We start from the raw sequence: 21,711 nt of genomic DNA on the forward strand, positions 1-21,711 counted from the left end.
CATGGAGTCAGATCCTCGTCTCTTCCCTCATCCTCAGACCCCTGTGAACATGGTCACAGACTGGCATTAGCTCTCTTTGCTTTTTCTCTTTTGCCCTTTCAAAGGAAGGAAGTATTTCTCCTCAGCAGAAGCTGCAAACATCAGGCCAGGTGACAAACACCAATTCCTGCCTTTCAGCTTCCCTGCAGCTCCGAGTTGCAGCACTATCTGTGTAAAAAGCCAGGTCAAACACTCAGCCCTGGCCTTCAATGGCTGCTTGCTTGTTTTGTTCTGAACCCTGTCCCGAGGCCCCCTCTCTCCACACAGAGGGGACTAAATTCTGTGTTTGGAGTTCCAGCTGCTCCTGCAAGGTCTGCGGACACAAATCTTTATCTACCAATAACCACAAAGCAAGAGCTGGCAAGAATAATCAATGAAGCTGGCAGAAGTCAAGTGTAGCCCTTACACCTAAAATTTGTTCTTAAAATTCATTTAAAATCTGTTTCTCCCCATCCTTATTGCACTTGCCCTCCCCAGAAAGTCTCACCTCTGGTCAGAAGGGTGAGCAGTTTATTTTCTTTACTCGTAGTATGATTGCATGTGACTCTGGTAACACAAATACTGTTTTTTTCAGACTATTTAAGCAGAGATTAATCATTACATAGTACTTTGTATTGGGAGGCAGTGGAGGACAGGAGTCTGGAAATGCAACATACTGCAGGAAAAAAATCCCTGTGATTGTCAGGAGTATGGCAATAACTGAACACTGTGTGTATGATGCTAAGTGAGAAGCAAGCCATAAAAGGTCCTAAAAGTGAATTCATTGTTATCTGGTTCACTAGAAAATTATGACCAACTGTGAAGACAGGGCAAGGAAAAAGAAGGATGAAATGTTTTAAAAGACAATCTGTTTTTCAAGGCTGGAAAATATATTTTATTCTTGGTTTCAGGTATTTAAATAGATACCTTTTAAAATCCCTTTAGCTATGAAAATTTAATGGATAATTACAAAGAATGGCTTAGCTGGAATAATGTATATTATATTTCCATGGATGAATTCAAGCATAAACATTTTCAACCATATTCTCCACGCTTATGAAAATACCCTCTCAAAGTACAATGGCTTGCTAGTAATTAAATATTTAAAGACTGTATCAGAAGTTAGAGTCAACACAGTCTTCTGGAGTGAAAACATCAGGATGTGTTCCACACCACCTTTGGTTCAGTTTTTTTTTTTTTTTTTTTTCCTGTAAAAACCAAGTAAAAAGAAACTAACAGTCCTTTAAATTGTTGTTATTCTGGCTTGAACGGGTTTAGGAGTAGACGAAATGGATCCTGAGCTGCCGCTCAGCGCCTCTGGGCGCACACCAGGTACGGCTGCGGCTGCAGGGTCATCCCCAGCCTGGGCCTCAGCTCCGGGATCACTCCGTGGGGGAAGTGCAGGTGGAACCTCTGCAGCAACGAGGTGAAAAAAATAAACATCTCCATTCGAGCCAGCTGTTCTCCAAGGCAGTGTCTTCTTCCTGAATTGGAAAAAAGGTTTTGAAAAGGTTTAAGGTATCTTCAGTCACATTTTGACCTTAAGATGAATAGGAATGGTGATTTCTGTGTTCTAGGAGTGCTGTGTGAACCTCCTGGCAGTATTTTGTAAGAAGGATAGGTAACAACTTAGACTAAGAAACTGATTTTAGAGAATTTGTTGCTCACCAATGCTATTGAAACCAATTCTGTCAAATTGATTTAGATACACTTGTTACTTACTGTATCTGGTCTTGACGTGCCAATCGAGGTGGAAATGCTTTAAAAAATGGCATTGTGAATTTCAGCTTTTTCCCCCTACTATTTTCTTAATTATATCTACTGCCAGTCATTATTAACTGGCAATTATTAGAACTTTGTAGGGAGGATTTTTATTAGTTTATATATAAACTAAGCTCATCTATATAGAAGACATTATGCTAAAATTTGTTATCTCCAGAGTGCATTATATTGAATATCTTCAAATTGAATTATATTGGATATCTTTAAATCAGAACTGAGGATATCATTCTGTCCATTTATTTCCACCCCTTAACACTTTACACATCCCTGGATTTCTGAAAAAGAACAGTGGAAGGAATTGCTCTTACCTAGGGAAAAAGGAATAAATGCATCTTTCTTGATAAACTGCCCGTTACTGTCCAAAAACCTCTCAGGAAAAAACACTTCTGGATTGCTCCAGTATTTTTCATCAAAGTGAACAGAGTAGAGGTTGGTAATGACTGTGGTGCCTCCAGGAATGGTGTACCCACGCACAACAGTGTCCTTGGAAGTTGCATGGAAAATCCCCAGTGGGACAATGTTACAGAACCTCAGCACCTCGTGCAGAACAGCCTCAGTGTAGGGCATCTTGCACTTCTCCTCCAGGGTGGGCATTTTGTTTGGGCCAATGACAACATCAATTTCTTTCTGAACTTGCCCTGTTAGGAATAAAAACTGAGGTTTATTTTGGAATAGCCTTTGCATTTTAATTTAAGCTAAAGTATTTGTGTATAGACATACATTTTAAAAGAATACTGAAACATTATATACCTTATACAAAAATAGTCACTTACAAGCTTTTAAATTTAGACTCCATATTCCTATCCATGGTTAGTGCTATTATCCCTATTCTGAAGCAATGGTGAAATTGATATTAGAGTGATATTTTTTGGTCAAAGTACCAGCAGTAACTTTCTAAGTTATCTGGAAGCCCCAGCTGTACCAAGCAGTGCTAAGGGTTTGGCAGGAAAAGTGAAGTGGTGGCAGTGAAACCAGAAATGTGACTCTTCACTTCTGGAATCCAAACTTCTCCTCACAATGTCTGGGCTAACACTCAAACACCTATTGCTGTCTTACTTCACAATGACTGTAACACATCTTTTTATTTTTAAATGCCATTTCTGTTCTTCCAAAAGTGTAAGTATTCCTGTCTATCATATGCAAATCTGTTGTGATCTGGAGAACTTAAGATAAAAAGAATTGTACCTAAATTGTTAACCACAACCTGATTTACATTTTTGCTGACACCTGTACATTTTTAATTTAGTTTATTACTTTCATATTTAATTACATTCCCTTATTATTTATTAACTGCATAGATTAGTATATCTGCCAACAACAGATCATGCATCACAATGCTAAATCTAGATATATTAGAAATACTTGAAAGTATTAAAGCTTCATAAAAGCGTATTCACAAAATAATACGTTAAAATTTTATCATTACATTTGACTTTTGATATCCTCTTTGTCTGCATTTAAAATAAGTTTTCCACCTCTGTCCGTAGTATACTTAGTAAATGACAGACTAGAATAGTATATACAAAGCTTTTTTTTGGTGATGATTATGGATCAATGCACCACTTAGAAAAACCATTTTAAATTTGCAATAGTAAAGTGAATCAGTTCCTCAAAATGTCAAAATTCTTACCTTGAATGTTTGGATAAAGAGCCATAAATAACACTGCCCATCTTAAAACATTTGTTGTTGTTTCTGTCCCAGCTATGATGAGTTCTCCAACGGAGAAAATTAAATTTTCTCTTGAATATGTAGATTCTGGGTCATTTCCATTGCAATCCATCTCATCTAAATATGCATCTACGAAATGTCGAGGTGACTGAGGCTTCCTATTTTCAGAGACACGTTCAATAAGCTCATGAAGAAACTCATAGACTTCAGCTGCATTTTTGAACAGCTGCTGGTGTTTCCCAAATGGCAAGATACCAATCCAAGGAAAAGCATTATATAAAAATACAGAAGCACTAGCAGCTAATTCAATGTTTTCACTAAAAATCTCAATCATGTGCTGAAATTCAGTATCTTCGTATGTGAAACGTTCTCCAAAAATAATCAAATTACTAATGTTTGAAACAGCATTTGTTATCAAGTGCTTAAGGTCAAGGGGTCTGCCTTTGTATGTATCAACGGCCTCAAGAAAAAACAGAGATTCTTCTGAAATTTTGTGTTCAAAGGACTTTTGGCCATATCCAAAAACTCGAAAGGTATTTACAGCTAATTTGCGGTGTTCTGTCCATCCTCTGCCATATTTACTGTTCAGTAAGCCTGAAAAAATATTTTGACACAGTATTTTATGCAATGCTTTATTTTTCTTCCCCCATAAGATAATAAAATTATTGAACAAGACAAAAAATGAGATAAAAGATTTTGGACGTCCTGCTATGGAGCATAGTCCATGAGTGACAATAATATCTTTAAAGAAGCATCAAGTGTTTTATGAAAGGACATCAAGTAGAGAAAATGGCTAAAACAGATGCTTCATGTCATCTATGGGACAAAAATTACATTTTTATACAAAAGACATTAGCACTCACCTCCCATGTTTGTCAGTTTCTTGAACAAGGGAAGAGACGGCCTGTCTGCAAAAATTTCACTTTGGTGGACAAGGCATTCCTTCACTGCATCGTAGCCATTCAGCACAACAGCAGATATTCCCCCAAGGTCAAGGCTGAAGATCTTAGGGGGGGAAAAAAAAGGAATAAAAAGTGTCAAATGCTATTAAAACCCAATCTGGAATAAGGAATCAAAAAGTGAAACGACACTAAACATCAATGTGGAATGCAGATTTGAATAACCTTCATCAGGGCACACGGGTGGCCAGAGGAGGGACAGCTGTGGCATTACTCAACAGAGTCTGTGGTGAGCTCATTTACTTTGTTAAAAGATAAAATTAATTAGCTCACACTACGTTCTGTGCTTTGCTGTGCACCTAAAGAAACAAGCCTCCCAAATTAAGGACTGGGAACACCTTCATGTAGTCCCTAGAGAGGAGTGAGGGCCAAGGTGACAGCCAACAACTGAGAGCAGAGCCCAGCTGGGCCCAGTGTCCTTTTCCACAAGTGGTTAGCACAGGGTGCTTTGGAGAAAGGTACAATACAGCACATAGAGAATTAAAAAAAATTAAATCTGAATCTACATTTTAAAAATTAAAACTGAGCCTAAACTTAAGATTGAATCTGTAGATCCCTTTCCATACATTCCCTTGGTGTTAGAAATCTGTATTTTTACCATTACAAATCTTTAGATTTTTCTCCATGTCAAAGCTGATGACCTCCACAATATCAAATTGTGTTAGCCTAATAATACATTCTGTGACAACTGGGTTGTCACCCAAAGGCGTGTTAGGCAGTGGAACAGGCTGCCTGGGGAAGTGGTGGAGTCGTCACCCCTGGAGGCATGTAAAAGCTGCGCAGATGTGGCATTTGGGGACATGGCAATACTGGGTTAACAGCTGGACTCAATGATCTTGGTCTTTTCCAACCTAAATTATTCTGAGTCTATTTTATTTTAGAAAACTTGGTATTTTCACTGTTATAATGGCTCTTCTTTTTTATGTGTCAAGAAGACACTCCTGGTATATTTCTGCAAACCATCTGTGAGTTTTGTACACTTTGGTCTAACTTATTAATCTTAATTCCTATATCATAGATGATTTCTTTAAAAAAAAAAACCCTTTGACTGTATTTTTCCAGAGTCCCCCAAATCCTAATATACTGTTTCCTTCAAGTTCTGTGGGATTCTTTCTGAGAGCAGATGCCTGAAACTCCATACAGCATTCCAGGCAAGTAGAAAGCTTGCTTTATTCGACAGCACACTTTCTTTCCTATTTCCATTCTACTTGTCCCAGTACTTTGCGTGAGGAACATTTACTCTTTTTTTTTTTTTTTTAATTACCAAAATACATGTTTAATGTAGTTGGGAGTTAAGTCTTATGAAGCTTGTAAGAGGAGGTTGGCTGCTAAAGACTGGCTGATGGAAAGAAACGCCCGATATAGAAGAAAGTAAAAAAGGGAGAAAAAGAAGAAAAAGGACGAAGGAAAGGATTAGTTATTAAGCAGTTGGGCTGAGGGGCTGTAGGTATCTCAAATATCGCGCTGAAGGTACTGAGAGGCGCGGTTCTGCCGGGAGCGGGAGCGCTCCGCCCGCCGCATCCGCCGGGCCGGCCAGGGCAGGGCGGCAGCTCCCGGTCGGTTCCCGGTCCGTGCCAGCAGCTCCCGGTGGGTTCCCCGAGCCCGGGCCGGCCCTCCCCGCCCCCGCGGGCCCCGGGGCGGCGGTACCTGCCCGTGGATCAGGCTCTGCCGCCGCAGGTAGACGTGCGGCTGCTCGGCGCCCAGCGCGGGGATGTTGCCGAGCAGCGGCAGCCCCGCGGGGCCGGGCGGGAAGCCGGGCGGCCGCCGCTGCTTCAGCAGCTGCCGCACCACCAGCGCCAGCAGCAGCGCCAGCGGCGCCGCCAGCGCCAGCAGCCACGAGCCGCTGCCCGCCGGGGCTGTCGCTGTCGCTGTCGCCGCGCCCGGGCGCGCCCCCGGCTCCGCCGCCACCCGCATCGGCCCCGCTGCCGCCGCCGCCGCTTCCTCCTGTCGGCCCGGTCCCGCCGCCGAGCATTGGCCCGAGGAGGCTCCGCCCGCCGCGTCAGGAGCCCTTCTTTTTTTTTTTTTTTCCTTTTTTTTTTTTTTTTTTTCCTTTCCCTGGAACAATGCAGAGTTTGATCCGTGCAGCGCCGGAACGCTCCGCACGCCGGGGGAGGCAGCGGCAGCTCTCTGCTCCTTGTCAGGAGATTCTGCTCCTTCTCTAGAATCTCAGCCGCGCGGTTTGGAGGTGTGTTTCCCCGGGCTCGGGGAGCCCTGGGCCGGTGGAGCCCGCAGGGATGCCCCCTGGCAGATGCCCCGTGCGGGTCTGCGGCGGCTCCGGGCGCGATGCCCGCGATCCCCGCGCTGGCCCGGCTCCCTGCCCCGGCCCGACAGCGGCAGGAAAGGGGCCCTGCCCTCGCATGGGGGACTGTCCCCGGCCCGTGTGGCCAGGCAGCACGGAGACCACACGTTTAATGTGCAAAGATTGTTGTTATTTAGTGGGATGCTGGCTCAGAACGAGGGCTTGAGCTGCAGAACAGGCCAGGATGAGTAAGGCAGAGGTCACAGAGTAGTGTCGCTGTGCCATGGGGCATTCTTGGCAAGACACTTCATAAACAAGCCCAGATTTATTTCTATTCACGCTAGTTTTGTTATTGCATTACTACTATTTTACAAGCAATTTTAGGAATAACAGAAGCATTCCCGGCCCATTACAATTTCTGTGCCACGTGTTTCTAACTCGAGATGTCTTTCTTGTTGAATTCATTTTAAAAATCTATATACAGCTATTAAGAACATTGATAAGATCTAAACAGATGAGGAATTTGGGCTGATGGAGCTCATTAATAACCTGTGTCAATGCCACCATCCTGTATCCAAATCTTACCAAGCTTGTCAGAATACAAAAGAAATAATAATAAATAAGCGGCTTCAGCTCTGCTGGAGGTTTATTTTTTTTCATTCCTCTTCCAAGTTATTTCTTCATCCTTTATTTCAGCGTGATACTGCCTGCTGTCTTAATTATTTGGGTTGTATCTGCAGAAAACACCATTATTTTCAATGTGAGTGCCTAAGGAATTCTCACCAAAGATTCAGGACCTCAGCTTGGCTCCAGTCAGAGGAATGAAGAGAAAATTGCCAAGGGCTAAAGTAAGATGTGCACATGCTTAAGTGTCTGAGAGAACGTAGGAAGAGGTACTATTGCTTTGATTTATTTTTGCAGCTCATCTTCAATGCTCTGTTATTTAAATGTTGAATACCCAAAGTTTTAGATGGTCATGATTTCCACTGCATCTATGTAAGAAAAGAAAAGCAATTAACAGTTTTGGCAGCAAGCATTTTGAAGTGGGGAAAAGGGAAAAAAATTGTGTAGGATGGACCCAAAAGAGGTGAAAAAAGATATAGAAGAAAAATCCAAATATTTGACTAAAAAGGAAGGAATAGATTTGTAGTGTGGGGAAAGACAACAGTATTTGACAATTATCTTCAAGCAGAGGAGAGAACAGTCAAAACTGACCTTACCAGGGTGTTTGAGCCGTGGGGATGGAAAACAGAGTGATGTTCACCACTGTAACAGAGGAAGGGAAACTGAAGAGCATGATTGCAGAAAAATAAAATCCATTTTGGTCAAGCCAAATGCTTGAAGATAGTGAGCCAACCAAGATTAAAGGTCCGAGAACCTCTAAAAGATGTGTGATTAAATGGAGGCAAAAAGCAGCAGCAGCATGGACAAAGATGACTGAAACTTGTCAAAAGTAAGTGATAAATAAACCCTTGTAGACAGAGGAAATCACTTAAGGATGCAGGTTTAGGGATGCAAGACTCCAATTGCTGTCCAAGCACAGGATTCCTTGCCAGTGTCTGATTGATCTTTTTATTTTTTAATTTTTTTTCATTCATTCATTCATTCATTCATTCATTCATTCATTCATTCATTCCTTCAGAAGTGTGTGGGCAGCTTATGCTGAATTGCTTCTTTGGGAACATTTTACTCATCTTAATCACGGATGATCAAATGAGAAAACTTATAGGATGAATAAAGGTTTTTTTATTTCAATTATAAAAATGATGGCTGAGTAAAGAAACCCATTAAAGCACGTATCTTTATTAAATTCTAAAACATTCTAGTCATCAAGTTTTACAATTACTTAGCACTGGAAATTCTGTAAGCAGAAGTTGGAGTAACAGGAAATGATTGTGTTCCTGTCTTCTCAGGAAAATCAGAAAGCAATTATTTGGCTTTGTATTCTTTGACTACACATACTTATATATAGCTTTGACTTTTGAAGAAATATGCGGCCAGGTGTGGCTGTTCTCTGAGTGGCAATGTTAAGATCTTGATGCTAACTCTGGGAAGAAAATTAAGTTTTTTCCAAGTTCCATTAAAAACAAACTTATACTTAGCTAAAACTTTGAAACAGGCTCTGGTTTTCTTATTCTTCAGAGTTGACATTGTAGCTGGAAAAAAAAATCTTGATCAGGTTAAAGTGTTTTCCATTCCTATAGTAATGTCTCTTGTTCAGTGAAATCATGACGTGATTTATAAAGTGCAGGAAAACAACTTCTTTACAGACAGATGTGTAAAGATTTTGCTCCCTGCCTTTGGTGGTGGACTGGGGAAAAGAGAGAAATCTTTACAGATGTATGTGAAACAGGCATGCTTGGCATGAAATAAATTCATTTCACAAGCCCACTGACAAGTTTCGGCTAATGGGCAGATGTTATCTGTTACACTCACAGAGTTCTTTTTGGCCTGTGTCATCACAGAGAATGATCAACTTCCATGTCACAACTCTCTCCTGAGCCAAGCCTGTAATGATGCTGGTCAATTCTATGCATAAATTTGGAAATTCATCTTTTTAATTGATGGTCTCGTATGACTATGGGTTCTGAGAAACTCTGCTGAAAGTAGATTACCAAATATTATGTTGTAATAGCCTTGCCTAAATAAATGTTATTTACCAGCACTGAAAGGAGACAGATCTTTTTCAGCCCCAAATTTCACTGGAGGCAGAGGCTCAATCTGTGCTGCAGGACCTAAAATGTCAGCACAACTGCACAGCTCTGGGAGGGACTGAGGAAAACTCACCAGACCTCAGTACTGGCAAGACAGAGGATGAAACGATGACAGGGGGAGTTCCACTCTTCCAACATCCTGTAAACAACGAGCAAGGATTAACTAGAGGGCTTGAGAAACAGTTTCTCATGTTATTTTCGCTGACGTGCTCTGACAATATATAAGATAGTATCACAGCACTTGTGCAAGCAGCGAAATCAAAGTTTTATAACTGTTGTTTAACACGATTAGTTTTCTGTTCTGAGGTTGTTTTTTTCAACTCTCATTTTACCTGCAGCGTACAAAAAAATGGAGTGCATGAGGGTGCTGATTTTGAAACATTTTCAGGGTGAGGTTTTCCTCCGTAGTGCTGCCCTGGTGATGCTGCAAGTCTGACCCTGCCTCTGCTGAGTGTGAGGGGCTCTCCTTGTCAGCCTGCTGGAGGTTTGGCTTGGGACAGAAGTGGGATTGTGCCAGCTGTCAGAGGGAGGGAATGTGTTCCCAGGTGGAAGGAGAGGGCTGGAGGAACTGCTGGGAGGCTGAGCTGTGCTGGGGCAGGACAGAAGGTGACAAAGCCATGGCAAACGTCCCTGTGCTCTTCTGCCCCTGCTGCCTGGGATTATTCCTGAATAAACCAGGATTATTCCAAACTGGATTTTGAATATATCCAGGAAGATTGCCACAGAACCTACAGAATATTTTAGGGTTTTTGTGCCATAAGAAGATTTCAAGGAGATTAAAACAATGCCACCCTGATCTTCTGTTTAAAATGTCTTTCATAAATCAGTCTTGGAGCTTTTCTAAGGCATTTTGGAGGAAAATTTGCTTCCAGAGTGATTCATGTATTTTTCACTAATTAGCTCAACAGCAGTTCCACTTTCTCAAAAGCAGGCGCTGAAGCAGCCTAAATCCAGATTTAATGTCCATTAAAAAGGAAATGCTTTAGTGTTGGGATTTATATCAGTGTTCTGGTTCTCAGGAAAATACTGCATTTTTATAAAAAGAAGCAATTTTTTTTTGGGCCAAATTCAAACCAAGCCACAAGATAGATTGGTACAATATTATTTATGTGGATAAGCTTGATCTGAGCTTATGCTAAAACTGAATATGGTTTTTCAGAGACTATGGGAGCAGGATTTAGGAAATAATTTGACCAATTAGGGATGTAAGTTCTGCAAAACCAAATGCCTACAAAAGTTACAGTGTTGGTTTCAGAGTTTAAGTCATTCTCCAGCTTTTCAAATTGATGTGTCACATAAATTGGAGGAGAAAGATACGAAGAGAACAAATGTAATGGATTACATTCCTTTCCCAGAGCATCTCACCTATATATGTCACTCCTGACAGATGTTGGAGTAACATGCCATGAAATCCTCCACTGAAAGAGGTTTCAGTGCCATAACTGAAATGCACCTTATTCTTGCCTGTCATTAATCTCTCAGTTGTAGAAAGCTTTTCTCAAGTGTGGTGTCTCCTTTGTTGCCCTTCAAGACTATATGTATATAATATAGCAGGTTGTTATTGTTTCAGGACAGGTATTTATATTTTTGTTATCACCTTTCTCCATAGTCTTTCCTCCTGTTACATTTCCTTGGTCTTTGAACTCATTTCCCTAAATCCTCTTATGGGATCTCTGATAACCCCTACTGGGATTTTTCTGGACTTTCTCCAACCTGTCCAAGTCTTTTTGGTCTAGACCTTATCAGCAAAAAGTAGAGTGTAAGGATTACCTCCCAGGCCTGGCCCACATCTTGCTTTTACAGCAGCACAACTCTGGCTTAGCTTATTTCATTTTCTGCAAATTGGTTACAATGAAATGTTAGAAAGTTAGCTCGCTCACCTTGCCCCACATGGCTTGTAGAGCCTTCCCAAGGAGCAGTGTTTGCTGGCTGTTCATGGGACAGGATCCTGGATCAGAAAGGCCAGGCATCCACCAAAAACCCAGAGAAGTGATTCCCCAGGTTCTCCTTGTAAGGAGAGAGCCTGTGATTTTTACAGCTGGCTTTATCATTGTCCTTACCTGAAAAATCTTGATTTGTTGTAAAAAATAACCAACTTAGAGAGAGCAGAGATCTGAATCACACTCACATCCCTCGTGGAGATTTGTGGATCATGGCATCATCACTTCTCCCCTTTCATTTTTATGGGGTCCACTTTTCTCTGATATTAACCAATGGTGGGCATGAAGATTTTGCCTGTGCAGCTCACAGTCTTATCTTTCTTGAAGAATTACATTTCAGTATTGAACAAAAGTTGCACCATAATATATAAATGTGGTATTTTTGTTTACCAGCATGCCATCTGCTACCATTTCAGAACTTCACTAGTGTCTGTGGCTTCTCAATATAATGGTGATATTTACAGTAGAAAAAATGGTCACTCTTTTAAATGTATTGGTTAAATGACATAAAAGAGTATAATACTGTAAGAAGTTGCATTTAGTGTAGAGAAAGTCACTATAAAATAGCCCAGATTTTTATTATTATCTGCAAATTAAAACAAATTTATTTGAAAATGAAACTCCTTTTACTTGGAGCTGGGGGTTGCATTAGAGAATCTGATTTCTTTAAATAAATAAATAAATGAATGAATGAATAAATAAATAAATAAATAAATCCGTTGCTCTGTGGCTTTTTATTTAATCTGCTTTCAATCTATACCCAGCACTGAAAAAGGCAGGACAAGTCCCTTGGAACAGATTGTTTCAGTAAATGTCCCACTTTCTCAGTGCAGTGCTGCAAAGTACTCCTCTCTGCTAGATTTTCCATGAACGTTTAACCTCTAGTTTTTGGATTTATCAAGGAGCAGAAGAAGGTGATCCTGTGAAAATCCTGCCTCTTTTTTACAGCTTCAAAAATAGCCAAACTCACTGGTCAGCTGCCCTTCTTCCCCATCTCATGCACGAGAGAAATTCGCAAAAAGGAAAATATGTTTGGGGAGAGCAGATGACATAGAGCCAAGGGGGAGCGGGGAATGGGACCGGCGTTCCAGCTGGGAGTCCCTCCATTAGCGCTGGCAAGGAGCGGCCGGAGCGCCTGCCAACACCCAAGTGCTACATCATCCATCCCTGCGTGCACAGGAGTGCCTCCACTGGCATCCCTACCTGGTGGTTTAAATTTACACTCCTTCCTGTGAGAGCTGAAAGTAGAAATGTTGGCACCTGCAATCCTGTAATCGCCGGCTCCAGCCCCGGACCGAGCCACCCTGGCAGCGGGAGGAGGAGAAGGGCTTGAACTGGCTGCGCTCAGCCACGAGGCAGAATTCAGCTTTTGCCTCCCAGGAGGAGGAAACTGAAATACGCTTTTACAACAGAACCGTCTGGAATTTTATTGTTTTAGCTTTAATCCCGGGAATATTCCATGTGGGCAAGGAGTAAATAATTGCCCAAAGGAAATGGGAACAATTAACTGTTAGCATAGGAAGAGAAAAGGAAGAGTGGAGATAGAGAGAAATATCAGGCTGGCAGACCAGTCATTTAAATTCCTGCACTTTATTTCCGTTGATGTACCTTTATAAATCATATTCAAACAGCAAAACTAAAGCCGAGCCATTCCTTTAGGTGCTGCCTAATATTTGTAAACATATCCTCAGAAAAACTACCTTAAAACCAGAAGAGGAGTCGCGAAAACGGAAGAGATTTTAAATCAAATACTTAGACTCCTTCTCCCGGGGGATTCCCGTGGTGAGCATATGTGAGAAGGAGCTGCTGTTTAAAACGAACTTTCAAATTTGGCAGAGCGGGGGGGAAGGAGAAATCCTTCTAGGGAGCATCCCCTCTGCCACCGCCTCGAGGGATGCTGCTCATGAAGGGCTACAAAGACGTGTTGGGGAGAAGGGGGAATCAACCCAAAAAAACCCCCAAAAAACCCAAAAGTGGTTTGGGTTGTCACTTGCAAAAAAGCGGAACCCAGACCCCCAAAACCGAGAGGGTTTTGTAATTGCGGTTCTGCCAAACGAGGGTGGCGAAGCGGCGCCGGGACGGGAGGGGGCCGGGGCGCCGCGAGAGGCGCTGGCGATGGGCACGGCTGTCCCTGCCCGACGGCAGCCGCTCGCCAGGGATGCTGCGTGCTCCTGGGTTTTCTCTAAACTTCCCAGTTAAATCTCATCGACAGAACATCGCCCGCCCCAGATTTGTCCGTCCCCCGCTGAACACACGGCTCCTGCCGCCGGCAGTGACCCGGTCATCGGCGGCTCAAAAACATAAACGAGGAGCCGCCGGGATGTTCCCAGGAGCGCTCCCATCCATCGGAAGGAGCAGGGAAAGGCGCCATCCATGCAGCGCGCCGCTCACCTGCGCAGTCAGTGCGCGCAGTGTGCGCGGGGCGCTGCTGGCGCCGTGTCACCGCCGGGGACGGCGACAGCGACACGGGCGTCTCCTGCCAGTCAGTGCCCGCAGCGCCGGGGGCTGAGGAGCGCTGCCGGGGAGCGAGGGCAGGAGCGGGGTCGCACCGGGGGTCCCGGGGACGGTCGGGGACCCTGCCTGTCCCTGCCTGTCCCTGCCCGCCGGGCAGCCGGTGAGCGGCGGGGCCGCCGTGCCCGGCGAACGCGCAGCGCCTTGGGGCGGGCGGGACCGGCGCTCCCGGTGCCTCGGGGCGCGGGGGGAGCGCTCTGCGCGCCCAGGCGCTGCAGAACATCCCTGCCGGGCCGCTTCTGCCGCTGCCCGCGCCCGCTCCGGGGGCTGTGTCCCCCCCGTGTCGAGTGTCCCCGCCGCCGCGCCTGGGCAAACATCCTGAGCGGGCAGGTGCTGCCGTGACAGAGGCTGCTCGGCGGGTGAGGCATGGGCGGCGCGCAGCTGCCCGGTAATCCCCGCCGGGCAGCGCGGGGCCAGCCCCCCTTCCCGGGAGCATCTTCCGTGCGCGGAACGGCGCTGCACCTGCACCTGCACCTGCACCTGCACCTGCACCTGCACCTGCACCTGCTCTGGAGTTGTGATGGAGATGCTGGTGGTGCTGATAGTTTCCTCTTGGACGAAACTCGGTCCCGGCCCGGGGGGGCGGTGCGGGCGCCCGGTAGGGCAGAGCACGGAGCCGCTCGCTGCCGCCACGGGGATGCTCGAAGGTGTCCCTTGTCCCCGGCCCCGGTGAGGAGCGGCGGGTGCCGCCGCCAGCGCTCCCTCCTCTGCCGAGGAGCTGCCCCGGTGTGCTCCCCTCGGACAGCGACCGGCGCTGCCGCCCGCCGTGCCCCTGCCTCGCTGCACACCCCGCCGGTGCGGGATGCTCTCGGTGCGTCGGGAGAGCGCCGGGAGCGGCGGCGGCGGCCGGGGGAGGGCGGGAATTCCCGGGGAGGGAGGGAGGGAGCGGCCCCGCTCTGCAATGCGGTCCCGCTGCTGCAGAGGTCGCCACGCGTGAGCGGTGCAGCGGGGGCGCGCCGGGAGCGACCCGACCCGACCCCCCCCCCCGCCCCGCCCCGCCCGGCGCAGCGCCCCGGCCGCGCCGCGCCCGCCGCGATTTTTGTGAATGGGACCCGCGCGGAGCGGGCCATGACGTCACCGCCCGGCCCGATTGGCGCCCAATGGAGGAGCGGGTCCCGTCGGGCGGCCGGCGCGGTGATTGGCTGGCGGGCGCGCGCGGGCGCCCACGCAGGCGGCGGCAGGTATAAAGGGGCGGCGGGCGGTGCGGGACCCGCGGATCGGCGGCGACACCGACACGGGCACCGCGTCCCTCCTGCTCCGCGCCCGACCCGGTAAGCGCCGCGCCGTGCTGTCCCCGCCGCGGCTCGGGGCTGTGGGACCGCCGCTCGCGGCTCGTGTGCGCGGGGCAGCGGAGCCCAGGCTGGGGGGACAGACCTTCCCCGCTCGGCCGCTCCCTCGACGTGGCGTGTCCGTGTCCGGCCAGGACAAAGTGCTGCGGCAAAGGTCACGGCCGGGGCGCCCCGGGGAGCCGCGGGGATGAGAGGCGTCCTTTGGAAGTGGGGTCATGGTTCCCGTCGAGTAATGGGAGCTGGCAAAAATGAAGACGATGTGGTGGTTGTGATGCGCTCCTTGGAGTGCAAGACACTGATGTTGTGAGAGAGGTGTATCTCATATCTTCAGTAATAGATATTTTTACAGCTTTTTTGCTTATGACTGATTTTTAACTTACCTGTTCTCTGGTTTCAGAGTAGAAGTGTTTATTGAAATTAAACTACTTAATTCTTAGTGTAATCTGAACTGGGGTGTTAGTGTGCTGGCTGGCAAGAAGCAGGCAGCTTCAGGTAAAGTGCTAACAAGGGCACTTGGTTCTCAAAAATGTTAAACACTTACGGTTTTTCCTTGTGATTTGTATCTGTCCGTGTCGGGCACACTGTCTGTGACATTGTGTGCACTAGTCAGAGGAACGTATTTTCTGCCAGTTTTAGGAAGACTGCTCTAAGTTGAATGCAAATAACTGCACGTCTGAAAAGCCACATTTTTCTGCCTTGTAATAGAGCCAAGCTATAATAAAATTATGAGAAAACTAAAGCACAATAGCAATAATCACAACAAACAAAAAGGTGAATCCAAAATATAAAGCGGTTCATATTTGTGCTACTTGTGGCTGGGAAGCAATGACCTCTTTAGTGGAACTTTCAGGATTGAGAGGGTTGGAAAACAGCCATTGCCTGATGTACCTCTTTGTTGTAGAGAGGAAATCATGGTTATGCTGAAGATTTCATCTTTCCTTGCTGTTTATGCCTTGGTTGTGTGCCAGATGGACAGCTTCCAGGCAGCCCCAGTCAGGTAAGAAGCCGGTCCTGTTGCTGAGTGCTCTGTCTGAATGAGATGAAAATGCTTAATATTCCTGAGAGCTCCAGGAGGGAAACAGACCACGGTGAAGGAGAAAGGAGGCTGCTTTTTGTGCTGGGGCATTTTGATTCCATCTTTAAACCTCCTGAGCTGCGTGTGAGCAGAGCACGTCGGGGCTCGCACATTCACTGAAAGGCACAAAGGCACTGTCAATGACACACAGGCTGCCAAATCCCTCTCCCTGCAGCAGCCTGGGCTTTACTCACCCTGTTTCCCTTGCCTCTGCCCAGACCTGGCCTGGAGTCCCTCACGGAGCGGGTGGCTCTCAGTGATTACGAAGCCCGGCGGTTGTTAAACGCGCTGGTGAAAGAGTTCATACAGATGACAGCAGAGGAGCTGGAGCAAGCCTCCGAGGGGAACAGGTAAGGACTGCAGCCCTGGGCAGCAGAACAGCAATGTGGGGGTGTTGTATGTTTGATATTATGCAATATGTATGTATATTTAGCAAAAGCCATTTGGGCAGACCGTCTGCAGGTCAAGATCTTTTTTGTTTTCTTGGGGTTGTGGCTAACTGGTAAAGGATGATACTGCAGAGACATCTTAGTGTTGGTGTCAGGAGAATGGCTTTCACCTAGTTAACCTGCCTCTGTCTGTCTCTTACTTCTGGAAGTGGAGGGCGATTTGAGCTTGAATGAGTAGGTTGTGTTAAAATATGGCAGCAAAAGGTATGTCTTCCCAGTGGGAGCGTTAGGGCATCCCTCAGTCACTCTTGGATTCTCTGTCGTGCAAGTGCATGCTGTTGTAAGGCATGGAAAGTCCCTGGCAGGAGGGATGTGTTCCTCCTGATGCACGCAGCAGCAGCGCCACTCTCCCTGGGACCAAAGGCATGCAGGAGCACTTGCATTATCCTAACAGGATTTGCATTGCAATGCATGGGGATGGATGAGACACTGAACAGCATGCGGGATGTGGGGGAAGTTCAGCTTCCTGACCTCTGACTGTACGAGCATCCAAAAGGCTAATGGACTTGCTTGTCAACAAAATTGGATTCATTAACAAATGGTGTTTTCCTTCTGACTGCTTTTGTATGGACTTGCCTTGCATGGATTGTGATGTGGAGGGTTTGGATTTGTTTTGAGTGAATGTTTAAGTTTCCTAGCCGTAGATCTTTAACACGGAGAAGAAATGCATGGATGTGCATGCTTGAGGTTACTCTTCCTTCGGGCATGTTTTTATTTTCTTTCCCCCCTGCAGCCTGGATAAGCCCATTTCCAAACGCTGTGCCAGTCTGAGTACTTGTGTGCTGGGCAAGCTGTCTCAAGAGTTGCACAAATTGCAAACTTACCCTCGCACTGACGTCGGGGCTGGAACTCCTGGCAAGAAGCGGAATGTGCTGAGTGACCTGGAACACGAACGCTATGCAAACTATGGGGAGCCCCTGGGAAACAACTAGACATGCTTATTCCTCCCCCTTTCCCTTTTTTAACCTGGTGCATGTGGATATAACTCTGATTGCTAACTTTGCTGTGTTCTTTTGATTCTGTTTTCGACAGAGAATGTTTGAGATGGACCTAATGTTAGGAAGACCAAGAATATAACATGCATATCAAACTAGGGGAAAAAAATAAATAAAAATGATCAGCACTGCCTTGACATTCCAAATGATTTTCTTAGACATTGATTAAAAAGAAAATTCTAAAAAAGGTTCTTCATTTCTGGCTGCTAAATGTTCAAGTAGATCTTTCTTTTGTGCTTACCCATGCACTTGTTCAATAAACCTATTTTTCTATAAGGGTTAGATCTGCTTGGTTTAACATTTTGTTTTAGAATGTTAGATTTCTAGATGAGGTTAGAAAAATTTTGCAGCTTGTCTTAATGTTCAAGAGAGGCAATGCTAGTAACTTCTAGAAAAGTTCAAAGACAGCTTAGAAGTCAAAGTTCCACATATATATAAGTTTCACATACATATAAATTGATATGTAGTGCTATAATCAGGTATGCATGCAATCCTGTTGGTAGGAACCCTGAGAAGCAAAGAAATCAGGAAGGCTCATACTTATTCATTCTAACAAACTAGAAATGTAATCCTGTTTAAAACTGGGTGCTGAACATGTCCAGGTAAGAATTTTGTGGTCTTTTTCTTTTCTTATTTTACAATAGGTCTTTGTGCTATATTTAAAATATATGTACCTTTAAAATATTTGTGTTGATTTACAATTCACCTACCTTAAGTTGCCTTGCATTAAGAGCCAAACCCAGATTTCTTTACAGTTCTGTTGCAGCACTGCACCTATCTTGTAATTAGAGGCCTCTTTCAAAAAATTGGCATTGATTGTAAAAACAACTCTTCATTGTTAAAATTAATAAATTGCCTTGTGATGCTTAGCTGAGGAAAAATCCCTCCTACTGCAAGAAAAACTCCTTGCTTTAGTAGAAAATTCTGCAAGCAAGGATTGTGTGAATGCATATTCCTTGAATATGCATTATCTTGCACAATATCTAGCACAACTGTTAGCTGTAGGCTGAATTGTGGGCAGAGAACTAATGCTGTCACAGCCTGAACTGCCCCATGGAGTTCTGTAGTAGACCAAGGTCCAACTGGAGGAAGGAGAGGTTCTCCCATTCCCACTGAGCACCTGGAAGCAGTGTCTTTGTGTGGGTCAGCTCTGAAGGCAGCTGGTCAGAGCCACTGACAGGGATCCTGCAGTGGTCAGTGGTGCTGCAATTCCATGTTTTCTGTTAGGGAGCACAGGTGTGGGAGTGAGAAGTGAGAATGTCTTTCAGGAACTTCCAGCAAAATACAAATGAGCTTTTGGAGGAAGAGGGGATTGTTTAAATTCTCCAGGTCTGAACCTCCTCAGCTCCTTTCCATGGCCTTAATCCCTGGTTGGAGGCAGGCAGCAGCCCAGGTGTGGCTGAAAATTTGGCTTTTTTATAAAGTAAGCCTGACATTGAGAAAACCATGAAGAGGCTTCTTTTAGCAGTGATAAGCCATGCACAGAAGGTGCAAATGCCTGCTGCACTGCCAGCCTGCTTTGAATCCTGCAGCAGAGACCTTGCTGGCCACAGCGATGTCTGACTGCCTGCAGGGCTCGTGCTGCAGGAGCTGACTCTTCCCTTTCCTCCTGAAAAGCAGTGTGACAGCACAGAAGAGGGCCTGCAACACAGCCACCTGCGTGACCCACCGCCTGGCAGACTTCCTGAGCAGGTCAGGGGCCGTGGGCAAGAACAACTTCGTGCCAACCAATGTGGGCTCCAAGGCCTTCGGCCGGCGGAGGAGAAGCGTCCAGATGTGAGGAGCTGAATGGTGAACACGGTAAATGTCCCAAACAGCCCCAAACACAGCCTGGGGCAGCACCAGAGTTTGGGTTGTGTGGGGGGAATGCCAGACCTGCAGTGGTCACCTCTGAGAAGACAGGGGGAGTTAGAGTGTTAAAAAAAAAAAAAAAAAAAAAAAAAAAAAGCTACAAATAGAACAAAAATGTGTGTACAAGAGCTTTTAGAGATGTTCTGCTGTGTTATCACCTTCACAGTGCATTAACTAAATACAACAATTTGGTTGGAATTGTTTGCTTGTTTTATCACCACCATTTCATTATCAATGTATCAGTAACTCTGGTTTTCTTTCTTACAGGTTGCAATGAAACTGAAAACTCGACTTTAATTTCTAATGGAAGCAACTCTTCTTCATAAACCAAGACCACCAAAAAGATTAATTTTTCATCCTACTATTGAAAATGTTTTATTTAATACAAATGAAAACACTTCTGTTATGTATAGTAAAAGAGAATCTAGTTATTAAAGTTAAATTATTGTATATTCTTTTTATATGCAACTCTATTTCAAATAAAATGTGACGGCATCTATTATTTATTTATCTTCCAGCTTCTGTGATCCATGCTACTTATCCTGGCCCTACTGCCAAATCTCGGGGATTATACTAAACTGCTGCCTGGCAAGGCATATGTGTATTATACAGTGTGCTGTGCCTTGATGTAAAACACTTAACTATCCTGATTGTACAGTATGTTTAAAAAAAAAAAGAGAAACCACTTCAGTATTGTATTATTTGTGAATTTACACAAAATTAAAAAAAGTATTTTAGATACACTTGGATTGAGAAACTGATTTTTCATTTGGATATGCTTCTGGAGACATGTGGCACCAAGCCAACACCGTTGCAGATCAGCTAGTCCATTGATCTGCTCCAGCTTTATTAACTATAAATACTAGGGTTTGAGTCAAAAGTTCAGAGCAGGAAGAATAGCTGCTTTTTATATATATATTTAAAAAAAACCCCAAATGAACCAAAAGGCACCATTTAGTGAGACTTGTGCTAGAAAAATAAGATGAAGCCACAGGTATATCTAGTAAAAACATGGGGACAAATTTCATTGTATAGCTTAAAACAAAATCTTTTTATGCAGGCTCTAGTTCAGATGAAATGGCCTGACATCCGCTGTAGATTTTTGTGTAAAGTCAAAAAAGTGAATTAGGAAGAGAGAGAAGCTACAGAAATGTACATTTCTTTGAAGCAATCCTGAGACAGAATCTATTTAGGGATCAGGGATAAATAATTAGAGTGAGTGGAGAAGAGGGTAGCTGGATCCATTCCACAGACTTCTGAGTGGTGCTGCCAACTTCCTTCTCAAAGCTGCTGCTGCTTCAGTTTAGCAGCTGAGTCAGATATTTGTTTGGATTTGTTCTGCGCTTTACAGCCTGACCCTAAAATGTGCTTCATCAATTCAGTGAATCCCAGAATGGGTGAGGGCAGAGGCCACAGGGGCTCCGTGTGGTGCCGCCTCCCTGCTCCAGCAGGGTCATCCCACAGCCCAGGATTGCATCTGGAGGGATCTGTGTTATCCCCAGTGGGGGAGGCTCCACCTGCCTGTGCAGAGCAGGGGTGAAGGTGCTCATGCTCTCTCTGTCTCTGCTGCAGGTGTCACAGAGGAGCTTGGCCAGCCCTGTGAGGACACCAAGGCCACCCAGTGACTCCAGTCCGTGCTCGTTCCTGGCTGTGGGGTCACCTCTTTGGGAGCAGCAGCCCTGGTAAGTCAGTGCACAAAGCAGGCCTTGCAGGAGAGGAGCCACTGCCCTGTCTCTGCAAGGACCCGCTTGGGTTAGACCGACTGCCAGTTCTGGAGCCTGTCAGTGTTTGTTGTGTGTTTCAGGTGTTTTTCCCCATTTTTCTTTACACAAAGTGGGGATCTTATGCTGGGATTGCCTGGCAATCTCAGCAAGACCTTTCCCTGTCACTGCAGATCCTTTGGGCACAGCTGGCACCTTGTTTCTTTTGTTTCCTAATACAGCGCTCAGCACTTGAATCTTCTCCAAGATAGAATGCTAAGTACAGTTATTAGGGTGGATACATGTATTTTAGTGATCCATATTCAATAAGAAGCCAGCAATGCCCAAAGGCCCCTTCTGGCTTTAAAGCCTAAATGGTCAGGCAGTTTATTTTTTCCCATTTACAGCCATTCTCTGCTGAGAGACACCTGAGGCTCTGCATAATTGAATATCAGCTGTATATCTATCTAATCTAAAAACTGTTAGTCCCTCTTTTCAGTGTAACAAAGTTATGCAAGGG

General features: G+C 45.2%; 2 protein-coding genes across 5 annotated transcripts; one reads left to right on the forward strand and one right to left on the reverse strand.

The window, feature by feature from the left end:
* Positions 1-923: 923 nt before the first annotated feature.
* Positions 924-6,342, reverse strand: LOC132074535 (vitamin D 25-hydroxylase). 3 transcript variants are annotated; one of them, XM_059474397.1, is made up of 5 exons: positions 6,076-6,342; positions 4,333-4,474; positions 3,431-4,063; positions 2,109-2,438; positions 924-1,502 (listed from the first exon to the last, which is right to left on the reverse strand). In XM_059474397.1, the coding sequence occupies exons 1-5, from the start codon at positions 6,340-6,342 to the stop codon at positions 1,327-1,329; spliced, it is 1,548 nt and encodes a 515-aa protein (XP_059330380.1). In that variant the 3' UTR covers positions 924-1,326. The 3 variants fall into 3 exon arrangements, with proteins under 3 accessions (XP_059330380.1, XP_059330381.1, XP_059330382.1); XM_059474398.1 differs by lacking the exon at positions 6,076-6,342 and having other exon boundaries at positions 3,431-3,627; positions 4,333-4,475; XM_059474399.1 differs by lacking the exons at positions 3,431-4,063; positions 6,076-6,342 and having other exon boundaries at positions 4,333-4,523.
* Positions 6,343-15,053: 8,711 nt separating this feature from the next.
* On the forward strand, positions 15,054-20,148 carry CALCB (calcitonin related polypeptide beta). Of its 2 annotated transcripts, XM_059474758.1 has the most exons (5): positions 15,054-15,103; positions 16,023-16,118; positions 16,415-16,546; positions 19,258-19,440; positions 19,759-20,148. In XM_059474758.1, exons 2-4 carry the CDS (start codon positions 16,033-16,035, stop codon positions 19,418-19,420), a joined length of 381 nt encoding a protein of 126 aa, XP_059330741.1. In that variant the 5' UTR covers positions 15,054-15,103; positions 16,023-16,032; the 3' UTR covers positions 19,421-19,440; positions 19,759-20,148. The 2 variants fall into 2 exon arrangements, with proteins under 2 accessions (XP_059330741.1, XP_059330740.1); XM_059474757.1 differs by lacking the exons at positions 19,258-19,440; positions 19,759-20,148 and adding an exon at positions 17,379-17,897.
* The last annotated feature ends 1,563 nt before the right edge of the window (positions 20,149-21,711 follow it).

Source organism: Ammospiza nelsoni, chromosome 6 (assembly GCF_027579445.1).
Source record: "Ammospiza nelsoni isolate bAmmNel1 chromosome 6, bAmmNel1.pri, whole genome shotgun sequence".
In the NCBI taxonomy this organism is placed as follows: domain Eukaryota; kingdom Metazoa; phylum Chordata; class Aves; order Passeriformes; family Passerellidae; genus Ammospiza; species Ammospiza nelsoni.

Excerpts from the sequence above, each read along its gene's own strand:
- CALCB (XM_059474757.1), top strand. The coding sequence starts at position 16,033 with ATGGTTATGCTGAAGATTTCATCTTTCCTTGCTGTTTATGCCTTGGTT. Across the intron at positions 16,119-16,414 it reads TTCCAGGCAGCCCCAGTCAG|ACCTGGCCTGGAGTCCCTCA; the intron begins GTAAGAAGCCGG and ends GCCTCTGCCCAG. Across the intron at positions 16,547-17,378 it reads CAAGCCTCCGAGGGGAACAG|CCTGGATAAGCCCATTTCCA; the intron begins GTAAGGACTGCA and ends TCCCCCCTGCAG.
- LOC132074535 (XM_059474397.1), bottom strand. The coding sequence starts at position 6,342 with ATGCGGGTGGCGGCGGAGCCGGGGGCGCGCCCGGGCGCGGCGACAGCG. Across the intron at positions 4,475-6,075 it reads AGAGCCTGATCCACGGGCAG|ATCTTCAGCCTTGACCTTGG; the intron begins GTACCGCCGCCC and ends TCCCCCCCTAAG. Across the intron at positions 2,439-3,430 it reads TCTTTATCCAAACATTCAAG|GGCAAGTTCAGAAAGAAATT; the intron begins GTAAGAATTTTG and ends TATTCCTAACAG.